Source organism: Pagrus major, chromosome 1 (assembly GCF_040436345.1).
Source record: "Pagrus major chromosome 1, Pma_NU_1.0".
NCBI lineage: Eukaryota > Metazoa > Chordata > Actinopteri > Spariformes > Sparidae > Pagrus > Pagrus major.
Genome location: NC_133215.1, coordinates 3,149,672 through 3,172,850, shown reverse-complemented (window position 1 = coordinate 3,172,850; position 23,179 = coordinate 3,149,672). Strand labels below are relative to the sequence as shown.

General features: G+C 44.6%; 2 protein-coding genes across 3 annotated transcripts in view; one reads left to right on the top strand and one right to left on the bottom strand.

Annotated features, from left to right (window-relative positions):
• LOC140995360 (homeobox protein Meis1-like) overlaps positions 1 to 23,179 on the top strand; it is a 48,236-nt gene that overhangs the window by 10,847 nt on the left and 14,210 nt on the right. Inside the window, exons 8-9 of the mRNA XM_073465337.1 lie at positions 5,959 to 6,104; positions 16,754 to 16,830. Coding sequence (XP_073321438.1) covers positions 5,959 to 6,104; positions 16,754 to 16,830 — 223 coding nt within the window. The remainder of the gene's footprint in view (positions 1 to 5,958; positions 6,105 to 16,753; positions 16,831 to 23,179) is intronic.
• Positions 20,285 to 22,547, bottom strand: LOC140994193 (tripartite motif-containing protein 16-like). Of its 2 annotated transcripts, XM_073463753.1 has the most exons (2): positions 22,246 to 22,547; positions 20,285 to 21,996 (listed from the first exon to the last, which is right to left on the bottom strand). In XM_073463753.1, the coding sequence occupies exons 1-2, from the start codon at positions 22,516 to 22,518 to the stop codon at positions 20,839 to 20,841; spliced, it is 1,431 nt and encodes a 476-aa protein (XP_073319854.1). In that variant the 5' UTR covers positions 22,519 to 22,547; the 3' UTR covers positions 20,285 to 20,838. The 2 variants fall into 2 exon arrangements, with proteins under 2 accessions (XP_073319854.1, XP_073319846.1); XM_073463745.1 differs by having other exon boundaries at positions 20,285 to 22,547.

The window sequence follows — 23,179 nt, the reverse complement described above, 5'->3', positions numbered from 1 at the left end:
CGGGCGCTAAACAGGAAGTTAGCCAGCTCGGGAAGTTGAGCTTTTTTAGCGCCACCGAGCAGCTTTCACAGGGATGAGCGGGGCTCCTCCTCCGACACGGTGTCCAGGTTTTAATACAGCGTGGTCGGTTGGTGGGAGGAGGTTTGGACCGCTGGGAGGAAGAGGTCTTCAGGCCCGGGACCGGCTGGTACATGTCTCTGCAACACAATACATAGACGTCTTCGACAAAAACACATTCAGTTGATAATTTCATTTATGTTTTTGGATGTTTGATTAATATTTACATATTGCATGTAACATTATAAATCGTTGGCGTGTTGTTCATCTCTGAGAAGCTGTTTTTGAGTTTCTCACCAGTTTCTGACGTCTCCCGGGCCGAACAATCATTTTATTCATTAATCTAGAGAATATTTAGCAGATGAATTGATAACGGAGCGATAATAAGTTACAGCCAGACTTAAAACACACAAACACACAACCATCACCACAGACATGCATGAATAATGACATGACAGTAGAAGCTAACGTGCGATATAATAAACACACAAAGTGCAGTTCTATTTTAAAACACACACACACACACACACACACACACACGGGTCCAGCAGCTCTGGCCTCGTGCTGCTGGTCTCAGTCCAGCCGGGTTCTGTTAGCGTGCATCTGTTAGCGGGCCAACTGAAACAGGCCTGTGGTTTCTCTATCTGCTGGACACATTTACAGTTTGACGGCGCCGTGGGGGGGAACCACCGGCGCCGCCGCGTTCACCTGCGAGTGTGACCTTCAGGAATCAGCCGCCACCACAACTGAGTCTGACACACACACACACACACACACACACACACACACACACACACACACACACACACACAGGCCTGAACAGGGTCAGGGACTCTGTCTCTCTGAGGGTTTTGGTTTATTTCAAGCTAGTTTCTGTTTCTTGAGCATCGACCAGACGATGTTTTATCTCCTTCATGAGTTTCTACAGACCAGCTGACAAACACACATCAGGGTTTCCTCCAGTGTCTTACAAGACCAAATGTAATCTTGTGATGTGTTTTTAAAGTAAAATGTGTTATAGAAGAGGTTAACTCCTGGTGTCTCCGTAAGCACTGAGCTGGAACCACGAGGTGATTAGCCTAGCTTAGCATAAAGACGGGAAGCAAGGAGAAAAAAGTCGGCCTGGCTCGAATAAAACGTACAAAAACACGTTTCCCAGCAGCTCGACCATTCACCAGTTCACACATCTTCCAGAAACACAAATGTCAAAGTGACGTGTCGACCTCGAAAATATGGAGGATTTTGAAACCGAAGCAGACTTTATGTTAAACAGACTTTTAAAGGATGAACGTACACTACAACAGTGTTTTTATGTTAAACACTGTTCATTTTGACAAGTTTTCATGTATTTATTCAGTTTTTTCTTTACACAGTCTGTGTTTGTCGCCCTCAGCGTGATCGACGGGGCAGATTTCACGTGCGTGCTGCTTTAACTCCTTCGTCCGTCTCTCACTGAGGAGGACGAGGTGCTGCAGGTCACCAGACTGCAGCTGTAAACCGCCAGAAACAAGCTGTGTTGAATAAAAGAGGGAAAAAAATATGTGAGAAAATGTTTCATAAATCAGAAATACAGGAGAATTTTGACCCGGAGAGGAAACGGCAAAGAAAACTCAGGGAGGTTTGCAAGTACGGTTACGAGCTGGAACTATTTCCTGAAGTCTGAGACAAAAAACATGGCGGATGGATACGCTGCTGTTTGTGAAGAAATACTTCCAGCCCTCATATTAAAATGACCTCGTGTTTATGCTAAGCTAGGCTAACTCCCGCCCTGTGCCGCTCACACAGACATGAGTTTGTGTGCGTCTCTCTCTTGTCTCCACATTAGCGACAGAGAAGGTCCATTCAAAGTGACAGCATTACGGTCTCTGACGCTGAGGACACGTTTCTCTGTTTATGTTCTGCAGGATGGCAAATTAACACGGAGCAACCGGCCAAACATGCCGGAGAGTTTGGCTGTGGTTTCTGAGTTAGCCGTCGGTTAGCAGATGTCATCTGCAGTCCTGCTGAACTGAGGTTTTTTCAGTTAATGTCAAAAAGAAATCTCTTATTAACCACATTTGGCTGCGTCGCGGAGGTCAACTGGGGAGCTGGCTGCGTGCGAGTGATGTTTTAAAATGTCCGCCGGCCAACAGAGAGCGAGCTGAAGCAGCTCGTGGTCTGGCTGCTGATGCATCAGAGCGAACGGTCTGATAAAGCACATTTGTTTCCAAGTGGAGGCGTGACACAGTTTGTCTTTCCTCAAAAACACCCGGAGACGAAGCTCGATTAGTCAGCTCAGCTCAGTCTCACTTCACTACAGAGGGAACGTTGTCCACTGCTTTTAAACTCATATATACCTGTGTCTGTATACTGTACTGAAGTTAGACGCCAGAATGAACCTCGTCAATCAACCATCTTCATCTTCACCATCTCCAGACTTGCCTTTCCTACCTTTTAAATGTCAGCAGCAGGAAACGTTGTCCTTGAATCTCACATTTTCCTCTGTATTTTAGAGATCTCGAGGTTGGCAAGCACCGTTTGAGAATACTGTGCACCACAGTAGACGGCAAACTTGAACACCAACATACTAGGAGGATGAAGAGGGAGAGAAATCCCCAGACTCCCTTTAAAAATCACTCAGTTTTATGAGTTGCTGAGTTCAGTGCATTCATAAACTTAGTGAAACGTTTTTTCTGACCAATTCTTGTTTGGGTCTTCTTGTAAATTCAGCAAATGTTTTACATTCAGTTCTTCTTTCTTTGTGTAAAACACGTCGTGATATCTTCATGTAGAGCGGAGAAGTGAGATCCAATCACTCGAAATACATGTTGAGCCGCCTAATGCGAGGTGTGAACGGACGAGCCGTCCCCAAAGACGCATGTTAACGCAGGTTAACGGCCTCGTGGTTCATAGTAAACACAGCGCAGTGAGGATACAGACGAATATGACGCAGATCTGCCTGTTTGTCACTGTTTTCTGTTTTTATTTCTTTTTTTTAATACTTTATTTTGAAGTTTTCAATTAAACATGAACAACACAACCCATCCCCACGAAACAAAATCTCAAAAATCCAGCAAAAACAAACTAATAAATGAATTAACAAGAAAATACAAGAACCAATACAATTAAATAAATAAATACATAAATAAAAGTATATATTGTGACACACTTGTCACTAAGACATCTCAACCATTGTACCTGAACATTAGTATTCTGTTTGTCACTGTTAATATTAATAATTCTCTATTAATTAATCATTTTTATAATGCTCAGTTTTATGGGATACTGCAGCCTAACAACAGCGCTCGACACACATATGATTGCAATGTTCCAGTGTCCACATACTTTTGTCCATCTAGTATACTGTCACAGCAGGACCGGTTCAGTTTCGTCCTCGTCCTTCGTCTGTCTCAGTGTTTTGTTTCTTTATCCCAGTGCTGACCTCAGCAGTGAGGTCACCTTCGTTAGGGCGTCGGATTGGCCGTTAATTCATGTGACCCCTCCCACCATCGCCAGCAGAGCGGAGAAACGGTCCGTAGTGGAAATGTGGTGGAAAATAAAGCCTCTCTCCAGCGAGCGTCTCCTCCAGCAGAGCACGGATGATAAAATGTTGTACAAACACTTCTTGAAGAGGCCGGCAGCACGACGTCTGCATGTGTGTTTGTTCTCCATCTCACATGTGTGGAGCAGAGAGAGCTTCATCACTGGAGGCCTGCTGCAGGAGCGCTTCATGTTTCTCTGGATAACTTTTCGTTGGCACGTTTCATGTGCGTTGAACACGTTCTGGTGGGATAGCACATGGTGTCCCGAGCAGCAGAGCGTCCTGTGGTGGATTATTTGGTCAGTTTCTTCACTTAGAGCAAAATAGACTCTCGCACATGAAGCCACAGCTGCACGAGTGTGTTATTAAATGCTAATTGTTCCTGTACAGGCTGAGAGGTAAAGACAGAAAGCATTGTTTCCTTTATCTGCATGAAGTGGTGCTCACTCACAGAGACCAGCCTCCTGAAATCACCTGGTGTTGTTCATCAAACTTTATTCCCTGATGAATTAATGATACTGTTGAAAAACACTCGGCCCAACATCTGACAGCTGAGGAACAACTCCTGGATCCCTCAGTCCGTCCAGATCCACACAAAACCTCATGGGGTCTTTTCTGGGTCCAGACGCATCCTCCAAACACGTTCACACGTATAACACAATCCAGTGTGTCATCCTGCTGACAAACAAACCAACAAACAAACCAACAAACAAACCAACAAACCAACAAACAAACCAACAAACAAACAAACAAACCTACATAATAAAACACTGCTTTCTCCTCCTAAAGCCATTTACAGTTAATTTCCATCCACTTGTTTGAGTTTTGCACATTTTCAATTATTGCATAAAATAATCTGAGAGGACATTTAACAAAAAATTAATTTCACATACAGGAGATGAAACAACAACAGGGTCTTTGAACACACCGTCATGTTGCTGCTGTTGCTTCTTTTACTGGAGAAAAGTCTGATGTCAGTGTGACATCTTGTCTTGGTGATTATCAGAGATTAACGAGGTGTCACTGTCCTCGATCGATCCTTTTGTCTTGAATGTATATACATGTATATAGATATAAATTATGGAGTTCATGAATTGACATTTAATTTAGCAGAAAATTCTGACATTAGCTTAAAACCGGAGTAACTTTTTACTGGCTCATGTGCAGATGACAAACATGAGGACGTTGTCTGGTCGTGTGTTCGATGAGAATCACACTTCTTCCTCTAATCAGCTGTTCACCCGCCGCTCGTTGTGTCTCTGCCCGTCTCGTCTCTTCACACGCGTCTTCAGGTGCAGCAGCTCTTGATCACAAGATGAAGCTCCTCCATGTCTCCATTTCCTTCCTGCTTTTCATCAGCCACATACTTCCTCCTCGTGTCCTTTAGTTCACAGGTTGTTGTGAAGTTGTCACAAACCATTAGCAGGTTGGGTCGGACCGCTCTTTCCTCGGCTCTCTAAGGAGAGCGAGGAGACGGGGAGTGCGGGTGGAGGGGTGTAAATCAGCCTCGGGGAGCTTGCGGTTCAGCCTAATGAGGCTGAGAGCTTGTTTATGGAGTTACGCATCATTTTTATGATTATTTCCACCTTTTCAGGCTCTGCTGCGCGGCAGAATCCGCCTCTGTTCAGTCTTAGCGAGGCCCTCGTCCACCGCTGACTCTGGGCAGGACCCGGAGCTCCTGCTGCAGGCTGCCGGGGACTGTCGCCCTAACCTTGGCCCGGCGCTGTTAAAAACACTGAGGAGAAAATGAGCCTCATTAAAGAGGCAGAGAAAGTGCAGTAAAAACACCGGGCCCGGCAGCTTTTAGTGGTTTTCTGCTGAAATGCTGCATTATGTGCCATGATCCAAAACCTGCGGGGGGATGGTGGGGGCACAAAGCGGGCCGGGCCGGCGTGACTGCAGGGTCACCAGTTTGAATCCACTCATCAACTGGGAAAATGTGAGCAGGGAGAGTTCATAAGAGGAGGCATGTGTTTTCAAGGAGCCTTTAATGGGGAGAAAAGGGCCGAGAGGCCTCGCGTACACTCCGCTGGCTGTTACCAATGTGCTCTTTGTTTTCATGACTTCTGTGAGTTTTTTTTCCTAAAATGTGTCTTCAGCTTTTTTACACTTAAAGAGTAACATTTTGTCTTTGCTTCTTTCCCAGAGGAAATTGTTTTGAAGGGGGTGTGTTCAACCTAAAACAGGCTGTTAAATGGCTCTTTAAATGCTAGTTTTTAACCATCATATTTAACTCCACACAAAACCACCTTCAGAAATAGTCGGTCAGATATGAGCCAACCGGCCTGACATGTTCGCCTCATTTGGAGACGTTGGTTTCTTGTTGAGACGGTGAAATAAAGCTCAGTAACTCCCTTTCTTCTTCCTCGTGTGTTGATCAGGTGACTGCCTGGATAACGGCATGGCGTCTCCCAGCACGGGGGACGACGACGACCCCGACAAAGACAAACTGCACAACAAGAAAAGAGGAATCTTCCCCAAAGTGGCCACCAACATCCTGAGAGCCTGGCTCTTTCAGCACCTGACGGTACGAGCATCAGCCTGGTGTTTTTGGTGTTTTGCTACTAAATGTTGAAAGAGTAGAAAATGAGCTCTTTTGGCAGTCACGTCTCTCGTAGTTGTGGATTGGCCGACAGCTTCAAGCCTGCTGGAGTTCATGGACGAGGGAAAAAAGTCCATTCCAGCACACTTTTATCACCTCGGCATTGATTTATTAAAGACAGTTGTTTCGCTGGAATTTTGATTTTGGGGGGATTTGATTCCCTGCACCATAAAAAAGACAAAGCAAGTGTGTGTGTGTGTGTGTGTGTGACTCAGGAGTCAGAAGATGTATTTAACATTTGTGAAACAAGAATGAGGCAACTTCCATTTCGTTGGCAGTCAGCATGTTCTTACAACTTGTGCAATGCACTTGACCTCCTTTTATTTTTAAGGAACTTGACTTGAAGCATGTTGACCAATAGTTCTCATGTTATTGTGGTTTGGCACATTTGAGCATAACTGAAATTGTACAACCAGCACAAGGTCATTTATGCGTCTATTATACAAGGCAGGGTTGGATAATTAGGTGAAAGTTTTATAAACTACACAAATTACAGAACATGTATACAGTTATTTATATACAAATATACATAAACACATAGAGCATCGTTTTTTAATCTGCATCAGGGTGAATGTGAGCAGCAGCAACAGGATGGTGATGATAATGTGGTCGGCGTCTTCATATCAGAACATGGGAGTCCACCTCTCCTTGTCCAGCTGTCGTCAGCGTAACGATTTGATGGAGACAGGTCTGTAAAGATGTGGTGGAGACGGGTCTCTGTAAAGACGTGGTGGAGACAGGTCTGTGTAAAGATGTGGTGGAGACGGGTCTCTGGTCAAAAGACATGGTGGGCTGTGATGGTCTGTCCCAAAACACCTGTCTCCTTCTCCAATGATGAGGACAGTATTTCTGCCATATGCATTTGTGTTTCTGCAATAAAGCGGTAAAACGTAGAATAATCTGGAGGAGCTGTCAGCTGCTGCATCTTCAGCGTGTCTGACTCTACAGAGCTCGTCTTCCTCATGAGCACTAAACCAGCACTTCGGCTGTTTTTAGAGCATTGAACTTGTGACCTTCCACTTCTGCATTGTTCTGGCATTTCTGTCCACTTGTCCACCTCACTGCCCCTCATCTACTTTGAAGTTGTGTTGACCTTCTCGTCCCAACCTGAGGACGTTCTCAGTCTGGGGTGATGACCTTTGACCTCTACTGTGGTCCAGGTATTTCACCTGTGGGCTATTCAGGGCTCTTCAGAGGCGTCCTGACAAGAGGAAAAGTGAACTTTGACCCAAGAACTGGTGAAGAGTTGCAACTTGTTCTTAATTTATAGAAGAACGTTTTTAAATGTTGCTCATCGACTCCTGAAAGTCGGATCGTCGGTTAAACGTGCATTAACACCTGCAGGGTTTGTAATAATGCATAATAGGAAGGAGCAAGCACCAACAAGTGTTGCTAAGCTTCACAAAGACGGCAGTGATACAAACAACTTATTGAAAGAAAGAAATGATTGAATAGACGGAGGAAGGCGTTTGCTCAGTCAGACCTCGGTCGTATTCATAACGCCCAGAATCAGTCAATGCTGAGACGTCCAACTGCTGTAAAAACAAAAGCACAACGACAAACATTCATCTTGTTAGTGGCAGTTTTCATTACTCAACAGTTCAGAGTCTTTGTGTTGTGTTAGTGACGTGTTTCTTAATGTGAAATCCAGAAGTTTTACTGTGAACTCGGAAGATTAGGCCGGGATTTTTCTTCTTTTAGTGACTTAATCCTTTTATAATAGTTTTGACTTTGACAAAGTTAAAAACGTCTTGTTGTTCGTTACCCACATAAAATAAAAAATAACACACGGTGCAGCCTTTCAAACATCAAACATGGTTAATCAGAATCAAAAACACGTGTGGGAAATCATGTTTGTTACAGTTGCTCCCTCTAGAATAGAAAATATCACATCATCGATATAAACAAGATTCAAATAGAGAAAGATAATCTGACAAGTAAATGAGAATAAAATATATAAAGCCCTGAAAAAATACTGTAAGTACTGAAGCAACAACAGCAACCAATGAGAGAGGCATCCCAGAGCAGCTGATGGTGCAAACAACAGCAAGCGTCTGAGGCTAACGTTAGCTAGCATACCACTGTTGACAGAAGCCTCTTCACATTCACTACCAGACAAAGGTTTTCTGAAATAAGGGTCCATCGGCTGTGGCGTGACTCCGGCTCTGCTCTCTGTTTTGAGTCCAGATCACACCAAATTCGACACTGAACTTCTTCTGGTCCTCGTCAACAAAGCTGCAGAGTTTGAGGTCGGTCGGACGAATGATTCTCGAGATTAGTGAATTACAGACAGACGGAGATTCATTGTTTCATAGTTGGACATTTTGGTGTGCCCAAATTAAATGCATTTTATTATGAAGGTGTCCATCATGATAGCTCAATAAATTAAATCTGTGATGTTTGTTTAACTTAAATGAGCCTTGTTACAAGTAAATTACACAGAATTAAAGTGTATAAAGTGCAACACCAACCATTATAATAGCATTATTAGCTAAAAAGACACAAGCAGCTACTTGGTGAAGAGCTGTGACACGTGCAGGTTATTTTCCACAGAGTTCAAACCAGGCGTCGCTCATTATGATGATGGTGTCGCTGTGAGAGTTTGTCTGCTCGGGTTCAGACAGGGCGTGTCCAGAGGACCAGAACAAAGGTTATTCCCTCCACGCTTCATATTAATATTGTTCAGTTCAGGGAAATATGATTTTTTTTTTTTTTTATGAGTGTGAAGCTGAAATGAATCGTCCAGTAAAAGTGGGAGGAGAACGGCTCAGCGCTGAAAATCCCAGTCGTGACTGACTCATGAGTTTGGCTGAGCCCAGCAGAACCACCAAACACCCCCCAACACACACACACACACACACACACACACACACACACACTACCCTCCCATCTCCCCCTGCCTGCCTCCAAACATGGAGAGGCTAAATCGGGCCCAGCTCGGCGGGGGTCGGGGCTGCTGCCAGGACTCTGAGCTGAACCTGGAGGACAGCGAGTCCTGCAGCAGATGGGAGGTGAGAAGAACGATGGGAGGGGGAGGAAACACTTGTACCTGAGAGAGGGAGGGAGGGAGGGAGGGAGGGAGGGAGGAAAAAAGGCGCTAGCTGTTGGAGGCTAAGGTTGTGTGAAGGGCAGCAGAACGTTTAATCAGGAAAATAAACACAAAGCAGACAGAAAAATGAAACAACAGCGAGCACAGACACACACTGAACAACCTGCACCGGTTCATTCTAATCAATTCTTCACTTATACAGTTGCATTCTGGGTAAACGATGCCTTGAATGATGAAAACACACACTGCCGACCAGGAAGTCAGAAAGTTCTTCTACATGAACAAAATCTATAAAACTTGTGAAAGGGACAAAAAAATGATTCATTCACTTCATAAAAATAACTCTGACTTAGAACAGAAACCATCCTGTTAATTAGGACATGATATCACTATTCATGATTTAATTAAATTAAATAATAATTAGTAAGTAAGTGAACAAGACAAAATAAAACCCAGGACAGTTTGTGTTAAATGTGGGTGGATAAAACTTGCTTGCACAGATACGGTTCTGTGTTCAGGCTCCACATATCCACAATGTGAAAAATGAAAAACAACTGTGATTCACTTCCATGTAAGTTGTGTCACATGTTGCTGAACCCTGGACTCCAAATGTCACCATAGTTGGGCTGGGAGGTATATTTAAATCTAACATGGTGGCACCTTATTCTCCACAGAGGTTATTAAAGAGCTTTACAGGCTAAACGATGATAAAATAAACAGTTCAAAATCAGCTTAATGAAATAAATAAAAGCATCATAAAACTGTTTCGTTAGAAGCAGCAGAGAAAAGAAGTGTCCTCGGTTTGGATGTGAGAGACCCGGCGGGACAGAACAGGGCCTTGGACTGTCCCGTTCTGTCTGCTTTGGCCATTTAACAGCGACCACGTTTCATCTGTGTTTTGGTGCCTTTCAGCTTATTTGGTGTGAGTGAGTTCGCTGGAGTTGTGACATGATTTGCTCAGTTATGAACTACACACGTTAGAGTCCTGACAAACAAAGCTGCACAAACCTGTCTCTGCATGTGTGTGCATGTGTGTGTGTGCGTGTGTGTGTGCGTGTGTGTGTGTGTGTGTGTGTGCGCGCACTAATAACTCTCCTGAACTGACGGCATGTTTTCGTGGCGTTGGACTCTTTATTATCGGTGCGTTTTAAGCTTCAGCTGCAGCTGTTAATCCTGTTGGACCCTCGTTGCCGTGGTGACGCAGAGTGGTCACGGAAAAGCTGTCGAAGCAACATGTGGAAAAACGTCTGATTCACAAAACTTGTACTCATAATCCTGCTGCATGTTTAATCTGTGTGTGTGTGCGTGTGCGTGCGTGCGTGTGTGTGTGTGTGTGCATGTGCACGTGTGCGTGTGTGTGTGGCTTCATGGCTGCCTCCCCTGAAGTGATACACAAAATCCAGCAGCCTCCTTTTGAGCCACAGCTCATAAAAGCCGAGCCACAAGCCGACGTGCTGTTTACACCACACACACACACACACACACACACACACACACACTGCTTTTTCATGTTTGTTTTTTTCATTTTTTATTTCGTGTTTCATGTAAAAGTGCAGGACCGGACCGGACCGGAGGGCCTCGCCACCCTCCCTGTGGATGTTACTGAGTGTGTAATTGCCCTCCCTCTCTCCGCCCACAGATCTGATTTGCCTCCTTAAACAACTTCTTTTTTTCTTTTTTTCACAAACCCGAGCACAAACAGGTGGGGGAGGCTTTGTGTACGCTACCATTTGTTTACGGTCGCCCAACTCGTTAAAGAGCTGCTTTGGCTTACAAATTACACGTGTGACTCCGTCAAAACAGCTGGAAAGACTTTGCACGTCCGAGTGCTTCTCAGCACGACGACGACGACGGAGCGGCAGAATGTGAAAAAGGAAAAAGAAAAACCTCCACCGTCGGTTTGAAGAGACGAGAGAAACGACTCCTGAACTTCAAAGCGAGCTCCACAATTACAGAGGAGGACTTCACCCCGCTCGCCTGTCGGCCGGCTGAGGAATGGGCCTCCTGAGCCGAGCGGGACAGATGAGTTAGCAGGAAGCCCCGGCGCTGACCTCGCCACCCCCTGCCCTCCATCCATCAAGGGTCAGAGGGCACCGGGACACCTCCATCCATCCATCAGCGGCTGTTTACAGCCACAGAGCTGCAGATGTGGGTGATGGCGAGGCCACGGCGGCCCACAGGCACCAACACGTGTTCAGCCGCCTGCCGCCACCCAGAGATACACCCCCCCACCTCCACCAGCACCACCAGCAGCACCACCTCACCAGAGCCATGGCCGTACAGGAAGTCTCGCTCTAATAACGCCATCAGACATCAAACGCCACCGATGTGAAATCCTCCATCACTGCAGTCTGAGTCTCTGTCCGTCATCATTACTGCTGAGTCATTGGCGCCACAGACTTAACGAACAGATCATTAAACACGGTGGTCATTGTGTTTACGCACTCAAACTCCAAACTTTAGGAAAAATCTCAAAAGTGAATTTGATTTCTCTGTTTTCGTTTTTTTATTCCCGGTAGCTCAACAGATTTGGAAATAATGAAAGTTTATCAGCGACGACAGGAGGAATGAAACAGAAGAAACATTTTGAAGAGCTGAAATACTTCAAAGAAAAGTTCACCTATCTCCTAAACAACTGAAGTAGCTGGAGACTTGTTTTAAAATGAAAAAAAAATTACTCAAACTCCATTAAAACTCTGCAGAATTATCTATTAGCAGTTCCTGTTTGCAGTGAACCTGTGGATGTACAGACAACTGTCACTGCATCACTGTGATACTGAAGAAAACCTAAAAACATGAAGTTTCTAAGGCAGGTTCTGCACATGTAACTTTTTTTTAAGGATTTCTAAGCTGATTTATGGAGTCATCATCTCCTCCTGATGATATAAAGTCAGGTGAAGTCTCGTAGTCCACAAAACATTTCTGGAGCTTCACAGTAAAACAGAGTTGCAGCGTTCTGCTGAACAGCTGAAGCAGCTGGAGACTTGATTTAAAATGGAAAAACAACCAAAGAAACATCAGATGTCTCCAAACAGCTCATCTGCTGTGATCACAGTCTGCAGAAGCCGATCTGATCTGAAAAGACGTTATTTACACCCTCGATGTGCAGTCGAGCTCGTGCACGCTAACACTTTTAGTTTAGCAGCTACAGTGAAGATTTAAATCTCAAAATCAAAGACAAAAAATCACCTGCAGCATCTTTCACTTTCAGGCTGAAATTAAAGACAAATGGTACCAAAGTGTTTGAATACATTTAGTCTGTGAGCTTTTTCATGTCGAGGTGGAAAAAGAATCTGAACAAACTCAGAACGACTTGAAGCTTCTGAAAATGCACGAACACAGCCGCTGTTTCCAAAACTTTAAAGTTTGTTCCATGAACTTGTATTTTCTCAGACGGGAACAAAAGCTATCAGGGCTGCAGTTTGTCCGATGGGACGTTAACTCGCCGCTGCAGCCGACCCTCTCTGGGTTTGGTTAAAAATAAAGGCCTCTGTGATCAGACGTTGTGAGGACGGCTGTTCTGTGGCTCCCTCACCCTGCAGTGAAAACATCATCCATTACCTCTGTGACAGGCCCCCCAGGGACCCCAGGGCCCGGCGCTCTGTGGGGGTCGCCTTTATTGACCTCTCTACCCCCCCACCCCTCAACACACACACACACACACACACACACACACACACACACACACACACACAAAATGTCCAGCATGTGGTCACATACATCACGCCGCAGCCTTTCTTCCCTGACAGCGTAAATGAGCGTCCGTCAGATAATGAAGCGAGGAGGTGATCAGACGGCAGATGGAGGGAAACGTTCGAGCTGTTTAAAGACTCTGAGAAGGAATCAGTTAAAAGTCGCCTTTTTAATATCGAGATTTAACAAGTTACAATTTTAATATTATAATTCTACTTTTTTATATATAAATAAAATGTCTGATCTTCTCTTGTCTTTTTAAATTTGATCAATCAGACTGAACTGTGTCATGTCAGCTGTGGACCAGCGCTGACACGTTTGTATAACGCTATCCCACACACACACACACACACACACACACACACACACACACACACACACACTCTAAATGAGTAGTAATTACAGCCTCTTTACAGTTTTACTGGGACGCTAAACAACAACACCTCCCCCACATCACAGCATGAAACTGTGTGTGTGTGTGTGCATTTAAAGTCCTGCGGCTGTGTGTGTGTGTGTGTGCGTGTGTGTGTGTGTGTGTGTGTGCAGCCCTGCCACTCAGCCTCCTTTGCATCCATTAATGTTAATGCTCAGATGAAAGCAGAGCTGCAGACTTTATTACCAGGCAGTGATGGAGGACGACCCACGGCCACACAGAACAGAACGCTGAAGTCGGCAGGTTCTGTAGAAACTCTGGGTTTCGTTCAGTGACAACGTTTTTATTAATGAGTAACTAAACTCAGTTCTGCCCTCGCTGGTTGTGTTTGGTTGCACCTGTGTCACTGAGCTGATAAATAGCTCTCCAGGTGAAGATCACGCCTCATTCAGGCAGAGACTGAGGGTTTGGATCCGCCCTGTAGTTCTGCAGACGTCTGACTGAAGTTTTCTAATGTTACATTATAAAACGCTGTAAAGACGTCACAGATCTTTAATCCTGGCTCTCGCCACCAAACGTCTTTGCCTCCGTCTTCTGTTTCTGCTCAGTGGGGGTAAATCTCAATCCGTCCTCCGTCGGTCTGGAACATCTGCTGAAGATGAGCTCCTTCACAGTGAGACAGGCAGTAAAACTGATCCCAGACCAGTTTGGTGCTGGTCCAGGCTGCGAGCTGTGAGGCGGTCTGAGCTGCCGCTCCCTGCTAACAGGATTATAATTTTATAATGAGCAGGTGGCTCCAGATTAAAACCCTGAGTGGAAACTCTGAAATTAGACTTCTGGAGCAGCCTGAACCGCTCGCCATGTGTTTTTACTCTCGCTTCATTTGGTGGAGGACAGACTCTCCTGATTCTTCACGGTTAGTGTGGGAGATTTCCTGCGACTCGACGATCAGAGGGAACAGGAGAATATTCCTGATGTGATGCGTCTCCGTTTAAAACAATCTTTACTTCACGTGACGCTTGTAAAACATTGTTCAGCTCTTCAGATAAACAGTCTGGAGCTTTGTCTCGTCTTGTTTTTCGATTGAAGTCATCGGCAGGACGATTAAAGGCTCCTCCCTGGAGGAAAGCTGCGACTCTGAGGCTGACACTGTGATGAAACCACCTCGTGATTATCGCTCTTTGTGGCAAATTAGATGCAGTTTAGGCCAATTACCTGCTATCAGATCAGATCAGAGGGAAAACACAGCAGTCTTGGCAGAGCGATGGGCGGAGCGGAGGAAAGACGGCATCAAAGACGTTCCCTCCTCGACAGAGACGTGGAGTTTGGAGTAAAACCAGGAAGTGCCGGACGCTCGTCTTCACGTCTTTGTGCTCATTTCTTCTCCTTTTAAGATAAATAGGATAAACTAACTGCAGTGAAACCAGTGGTGCAGAGCAACTAACATGAACTCGACTGCTGTACTTTCCTTTCTTGAATATTTTTTGCTACTTTGTAACGATGCTCCACCAGATATTGCACTCATCACACCGCTGTAACTTTTGGTTACTCATCATGATTTACTTGATACAACAAATAAATTATTTATCAGACATTTTCAGACCACACATTTCCCCTCTTTAATCCGTCTGGACTGTGGAGATGTCTGCCTTCTCTTCAGTTTAACTGAAACTTGATGGCACTCGACTTGTGGTTCATGAGCCGGTTACACAAGTTGATCCACAGAGCTTGTTGTGAGCATGTAGGAACTATTTTCTTTCGGTATCACTGCACAGGAAGGGAGTGTGCATCAACTCATGGACGAGAGGATAACTATGAGCTCAGCAGAGGAGAAGGCCGTTAACGGGACAGTTAACACAAAAACATAAACTCAGTCATCATCTCCTCCCTCCGTGCTAAATAAAGTCAGGTGAAGTCTCGCAGTTGTTTAGCAGAACGCTGCAACTCTGTTTTACTGTGAAGCTCCAGAAATGTTAGTGGACTATGAAACGTCACCTGACTTTATATTGAGATTTTTTGAACTGTTCCTTTTAATGTTTACATCTGCTGTTCTGCAGTAGATGCAGGCCTGTTTTTGCACAGTGATGCAGAAAGACATTAAAATGCTCACAAAGAAAAACAATGAGTAACCAGGTCATGACTTCTAGGAAAGAGACATGCTGCTGTTTGAGTTTTGTAAATGTATATTTTGCCGTTTCCAGCACCACAAGCTGATGCCATCTTTTTGTGTTTTTCCACTGTGGAGAACGTGACTCGTTCTCTTTAATCACTCGGACGTGCTGAGTTGTTCCTGCATGAAGCCAAATATTTCCATCTGAAATGTGGGTGGAAATGTAGAAACAGGCCGTGCTTCACTTACACTTCCTGTTCTGAAGTTATTTTTAATGGTTTCTAACGCGTCTCCACTGCGTGTCCAGCGTTTTTTGGATGCTCTGTTCCTCTGCAGACTTTAATGAGTCTGAACGTCAGCAGCGCCGCGTGTTACATCAGCGTGAAAATAAACCCCTCGAAAGTGCAGCTTTATCTGGGTCAGGGACGGGCAGCGACGTGCCGGCCGCGGAGGATCTGCAGCAGCTGGTTTCAGTCAGCAGATGAAGAAACTCTCGCTGACTGTCAGCTGCTGCAGTGAAACGTTATTTATTGTTCGCAGCGCTGCGTATCTTGGCAGAGCTTTGCATGAACTTCTCTCTCCTGTCCACTCCTGTACGGTTTATTTAGAGCTGTTACCAGAGACGACTCAGTGCCTCTTGTTGAGTGCATGCAGAGATACCTTTATCTTTATCTTGTCCTCCAGTCACAACCGCTTCTCCTCTTGTTCCTACAGTTGAATGTTTTGAGCTTCACGGTGTTGAGTCTGATCTGCTGAGAGATTCATCAACTTATCGTTTCAGCTGTAACTCAAATGAAACCTGACAATGTGAAGACAACAATACGTCTTTGCTCTCAGAGTCCTCACAAAGACTGAAATACAAGAGCGCACGCACGCACACACACACACACACACACACACACACACACACACACACAGATCAATAAATACGAACATGTACGATCATACAACATGAAAAGATGAACACACACACACACACACTTCAGGGATGGAGCTGAGCAGCCTCGGGCCTGTTGACATCCTCTACTGTTATAGAAACAAGCCTGAACGACCCCCAACACACACACACACACACACACACACACACACACACACACACACACAGTCTCATTAACAGAGCCCTCTCTCTCCACTTGACTTCCCTCTCTAATTGGCTCACCATTTCTTCTCATTAATTATGCTCCATTTCACGCTCCCTTAATGAGTCTGGCCCCGCCTCCCTCCTTTAACGCTAATTAGCAGCTCTGAGACTCACACTGACGACGACAACAACAACTGGAACAACAACAGGAAACAACTGTGTGATGTTCTGCAGCGTGTTAACGTCTCTGTGTTTTGTCCCCGTGCAGCACCCGTACCCGTCAGAGGAGCAGAAGAAGCAGCTGGCTCAGGACACCGGCCTCACCATCCTGCAGGTCAACAACTGGTGAGTCGGCGGCGACGCCACGCACTCGCTGTGTTTGTGAACCCGAGGCAACCTGAAGCTAATGATTTGAGTCCTGTGGGGTTGACTCCACTCCAAATATCCCCCAGTTACAGCGAGAGAGGGGAGGAGGTCGTTAATTGGACGGTTAATTGGAGCTGGGAGGGCGGAGGTGGAGACCTGTCGGGTGCTTCCTGTTTACTGATACAGAAAAGGAACCGTCAGCAAGTTTCTGCTGGGAATTTAACCGCTAACGCATCGTTAGCACCAGCGGTGGGAGGTAACTAAGTATATGTACTCAAGAACTGTACTTGAGTACAAATCTGAGGTACTTGCAGTGTTGTAAACAGTACCCAACAGTCATACTCGAGTAAAAGTAAAGATGGTGTTGAAATATTACTTTGGCAAAAATACTTAAAGTATCTGATATTAAATATACTTAAGTATCAAAAGTAAAATTATACTTAGGTACAGTACTTCAGTAGATGTATTTAGTTACACTCCATCACTGGATACTCTGCTTTACTTAAGTATTTAAATTTTATGCTACTGTATACCTTTACTTCACTACATCTCAGAGGTAAATATTGAACTTTTTACTCCACTACACTTATCAGACAGTTACTTTTGAGATTAAGACAGTGGTGCATTGTAACTAAGTACATTTACTCAAGTACTGTGCTTAAGTACAAATCTGAGGTACTTGCAGTGTTGTAAAAAGTACCTAAAACTCGAGTTAAAGTAAAGATATGGTGTTCAAATATTACTTTGGTCAAAGTGAAAGTCTCTCATGAATAGTACTCGAGTAAAAGTCTTAAAGTATCTGATATATACTTAAAGTAAAATTACACATATATGCTAAACTGTATCAACAGCGTTTTTTAATCTGACTGACGATAAAATAAATAAATGTAAAAATCTACTACTGTGGCTCTGAAGCAGCATGTAATCTGCAAAGTAACTAGTAACTGCAGTTATCAAAGAAATGTAGTTGAGTAAACGTGTCTTGTGTATTTGCCTCCAAAATGTTGTCGAGTAGAAGTTTAATGTTGAATAAAATGAAAATACTTCAGTCACTTTGCAATAACACAAAATTATACTTAGGTACAGTACTTCAGTGGATGTACTTAGTTACATTATATCACTGGATACTCTTCTTTACTTAAGTATTTATATGTTAGGCTTCTGTATACCTTTACTTCACTACATCTCAGAGGTAAATATTGTACTTTTTACTCCACTACATTTATCAGACAGTTACTCTTGAGATTAAGACAGTGGTGGAGTGTAACTAAGTACATTTACTCAAGTGCTGTGCTTGGGTACATGTTCTGCAAGTACCTCAGATTTGTACTTCGGTACAGTACTTCAGTGGATGTACTTATACTTATCGTGTCGCGGTGGTCGCACACTTTGTGCCTTCAGCCATCTAAACAACAGATTGTGCGACAACAACAACACAATTAATAAAGTTCTGATACGTTTACGTGGTGACTGAGGCCATTGAACATGTCAGGAAACATCTGCACGACTCCAATAGATCCAGTGAAGTTCTTTCATACGTTAACGTCACAGAGGACTTCACAGAACCAGTGATTCACATGGACCGGGACATCGAGTGGAGTCGACAACTGACGCAAATGTGTGTGTGTGTGTGCGTGTGTGTTCAACTTACACATGATTTCTCCTCACGTTCTTCCTCTCCTCTCCTCGTTTCCTCTCACCTCCTCGTTTCCCTTCAACCACTCTCCTCTTCCTGCCTCCCCTCTTCTTGTTTCCTTCCCTTACGTCCTTTTTAATTTCTTCTCCTTGTTCTCTTCCCTTGCCTCCTTTTTATTTCCTCATCTTGTATCCTAATCTTCTCTCCTTTTCCCCCGTCCTTGTTTCCTTTCTCATCTTGCCCTTGTTTCCTACTCTCTCTCCTTGTTCCCTCCTCTCCTCTTCTTGTTACCTTCCCTTGCTCTCTTTTTATTTCTTGCTCTTGTTTCCTTCTGTTTTCTCCTTGTTTCCTTTCTTTCTCATCTTCTCCTCCCTCCCTTCCCTTCCGATGCTTCCTTTTATTTCTGCTCCTTGTTCCCTCCTCTCTTCTCCTGGTTTTCTTCCTTTTCTTCTCCTCAGTTGTTCCCTTGTTCCTCTTTCTTTCACCTCCTCTCTTCCCTCTTTGGTTATCTCCTCTTCATCCTCTCATGTCCTCCTCCTCTCCACCTTCATCTCTCCTTCTTTCCTTCCTCCTCCTCCTCTCGCCTCCCGTCCTTCTCCTCACCTTTCCTCTGATCACACCGAGTCGTTAATTTCATCGTAGTTTTACTTCAACAGTTTTTTTCATGTCACACTTGTGTTTGTTGGTGTGTGTGTGTGTGTGTGTGTGTGTGTGTGTGTGTGTGTGTGTGTGTGTGTGTGTGTGTGTGGTGCAGCAGTTGGTGTAAATGGCATTTTCATGGCAAACAGCTGGACTGGTTTATTTAAACACACCCGTCATGAAGGGGGGACTGACCTGAGAATGACACCCGGGGTGGGCGGGGCTACCGACTGTTTTACAAGCTGTGTGTGTGTGTGTGTGTGTGTGTGTGTGTGTGTGTGTGTGTGTGTGTGTGTGTGTGTGTGTGTGTGTGTGTGTGTGTGGTTGTGTAGCTGCTTTGTTTAAACCCTCACTGAAGGCCTCTGACTGTACAGATGACTCTCGTCTCTGCAGGACTGAAACTGATTTCATGATAACGATTTTATTTCTAAACTTTTGAAGCAACACTGAGAAAGAAAAAGTAAAAGTAATACATGTGATTTGAAGAAAGAAGGAAGAAAACTGGACATTTAAGTGTCTGTCAGAGCTGCTGAAGTGATTTCTGCCTCAACGTCTGAGAAAAAACTCCATTTCAGAAAACTGACTTTAAGATATATATATTATAAACCTGGAAATAACAGAAATCACCATGAAAGTCCCCCAGTTCATTACTCACATCAACACAATTATTCTTTGTTTCACAATGTTTCTGATATTTTATGTTTAAATATGCAAATGAGGCCATCTAATTAAATATGCACACATTTGAATGAATGTCTGAAGATGGAGGAGGAGCAGCTCAGTGACTCTGAACTTTGTTTCCTCATTTACAACCAAGCCTCCAATAAAACCTGCAGCACGTGATGGTGTGTGTGTGTGTGTGTGTGTGTGTGTGTGTGTGTGTGTGTGTGTGTGTGTGTGTGTGTGTGTGTGTGTGTGTGCGTGTGTGTGTGTGTGCATGTGTGTGTGTGTGACAGAAAACTCTGCTCATTTCTCTGTGACGAAGCTGTTTTATGGATGAAGTCTGAAGGACAGAGACTGACCGACTCTTCTGCTCTGAACATGAAGTGTGAACTTTGTGGTGCTTCAGCTGAAAACTGCCTCAGTCATACTCTCATATCAGTTTCATGTTTTGTCCATCAGCTCTGTGTGAGACCCTGAATGAAGACGACAAGAAAAGACTTTGTCCCTGTTTGTTTATTGATGATTTAAAGCTGCAGTTTGTTCACACGTCCCGTCAGTAAAGTCTGTTCAATGACTCTTGTTCAATGATTTCATCAACAGATTCACTTCATCCACACAATCAGTTTGTTTGAATCTCACACATGTACGAGACAATAATCAGCTCTGCTTATTGATTATGATCATGATTATTACACTTTATAAAACCTCACAGGTTCATATAAAAACTGGAAATAATAGAAATCACCATGAAAGTCCCCCAGTTCATTACTCACATTAACACAATTATTCTTTGTTTCACAACGTTTCTGATATTTTATGTTTAAATATGCAAATGAGGCGATCTAATTAAATATGCACACATTTAAATGAATGTCTGAAGATGAATGTGAGCTAAATTAAACACCTACATATGTATTTAAGACATTTTCTTTCCACTAGTCTGAAATAAAACATGTTACAGAAGCAAAATGGAGCAAAATCTAAAAATGGAGCAGAGCATGAAGACATGAAGTCTTCACCTGTAGAGTTTCCTCTGAAATGACTTCTGTCTATTTGACTTTAATGAACTCAGCAGTGGTGTCAGGATCTATAAGACAAACTCCAGCATAGAGAGGTTCAGTGAATGTGGTCTGGACTCTGTGGAGGAGAGTGATGATGTCAGAGACGCTGTAGAAGGACAGAATACCTGCACTGTGATCCAGGTACACTCCAACTCTGGAGGGCCGAGGACCTGAGACGGGAGTTTGGACACTGTTGGACCAAAACTCATAACTGTCACTGACACATCTTAACATCCAAGATTTGTCATTTCTTCCAAATATACATTCAGTTGTGCTCCCTGCTCTGCTGATATTCTTGTATGTGACTGCTACATAAACTCTTCTTCCTCTCCTCTCCACCTCCCAGTAACAACGTCCAGTCAGACTCTCTCTACTCAGGACCTGCTGCCACCAAGTGAATCTGTCTGGATGATCAGAATAAGACTGTGGTTGTCTCATGTGTGTTGCTTTTCTGTTCCCATCAGATAATAACAGAAGTGTGTTTGCTGTGTTTGCATCCAGTGTGATGTCACGTGAATATCTTAAGAAGTCAGCTCTGGTCTCAGGCTCTGGTTTTGGGTTTGACAGTAAAACATCCACTTGAGTCACTGTCAGTGAGATGTTTGTCCATGTGTCTCTCAGGACGTCCTGTAGTTTGTCTCTGACCTCTGACACAGCTGCTGTCACATCCTCAAAGTACTTCAGAGGACGGATATTGATGCTGGATGAGTGTGTAGACTCACTGAGTGCTGACAGTGAGGGGTAGTTGTGTAGAAACTGGTTGTGATCCTCTGTGTGTGAGAGCTTCTTCAGCTCAGCGTCTTTCCTCTTCAGCTCAGTGATCTCCTGCTCCAGCTTCTCCTGAAGCTCTTTGACTCGACTCACTTCAGTTTCCCGCTGGGATCTGACCTGCTGCTTCACATCAGAGCGTCTTTTCTCCATGAGACGGATCAGCTGGGTGAAGATCTTCTCGCTGTGCTCCGCTGCTTTATCAGCAGAGCCATTGATGGCCTCCACCTCCTGTTGAAGCACCTTCACATCTTCCTCTCTGTCCTGGATTCTCTGCTGGATGTTTTGTCGACTCCCCTCCAGCTCTCTCTGCCTCTCAGTCCTCTCTGCTGCAGCTGACACTGTGTCGTGGCCTTTATGTTCGTCCACAGGGCAGAGGTAACAGATACACTGCTGATCAGTACGGCAGAACATCTTCATCACCTCATCATGACGAGAGCAGATGTTCTCCTGGAGCTTCTTGGACGGCTCCACCAGCTTGTGTTTTTCATAGGCAGGAGATTCAAAGTGCGGCTGCAGGTGTTTCTCACAGAAAGAGATCAGACAGAACAAGCAGGACTTAACTGCTCTCAGTTTCCTCCCAGTGCAGACATCACAGGCCACATCTTCAGCTCCAGCATAGCAGAGATCAGCAGGAGCAGCTTGGAGTCCAGTCTTCTTCAGCTCCTCCACTAAAGCTGCTAACATTGTGCTTCTCACCAGGACAGGCCTCGGTGTGAAGCTCTGCCTGCACTGAGGGCAGCTGTGGGTTTTCTTCTCGTCCTCTTCATCCCAGTAGGATTGAATACAGTTCTTGCAGTAGCTGTGTCCACAGGGAATAGTCACCGGATCCTTCAGTAGATCCAAACAGATGGAACAAGAGAAAGTCTCTCGGTCCAGCTGAACTGCTCTCTGCGCCATTTCACCTCTCACTGTCGAACGACTGTCTGAGTTTCACTTCCTGATAACAGAAACTAGTCTGAGCTCTGATCTGAACAGCTTGTGTTTGTGCAGCGAATGAAGCCGCCCAGCTCAGTTACGCCTCCTTCAAACTGCAGATCTGAAGGGGAGGAACAAGGAAATACACTGACAGAGTGGAGCTGCTGTGTGAGAGGAGGAGGAAGAGGGAGGGCTGATCGAGCTGCGAGTCATTCCAGGAAGAGGAGCAGCTCTGTGACTCTGAACTGTGTTTCCTCATTTACAACCAAGCCTCCAATAAAACCTGCAGCACGTGATGGTGTGTGTGTGTGTGTGTGTGTGTGTGTGTGTGTGTGTGTGTATGCATGTGTGTGTGTGTGTGTGTGTACATATATATATCTAATTCATGCTCTAGCTAGCTTACAGGAGGAAACAGTGTGATGGATCAGGGGAGCATCAAGGAGGCAGGTTGCTTTCTGTCCGTGTCATCTTTGACTGAGTGCACAAACTAAATGTCGGCTGTAAAAAGCAACAAGTGACAGAAAACTCTGCTCATTTCTCTGTGACGAAGCTGTTTTATGGATGAAGTCTGAAGGACAGAGACTGACCGACTCTTCTGCTCTGAACATGAAGTGTGAACTTTGTGGTGCTTCAGCTGAAAACT

What these genes read in the sequence shown, in the direction of transcription:
- LOC140994193 (XM_073463745.1), bottom strand. Translation starts at nt 22,518, where the DNA reads ATGGCGCAGAGAGCAGTTCAGCTGGACCGAGAGACTTTCTCTTGTTCC.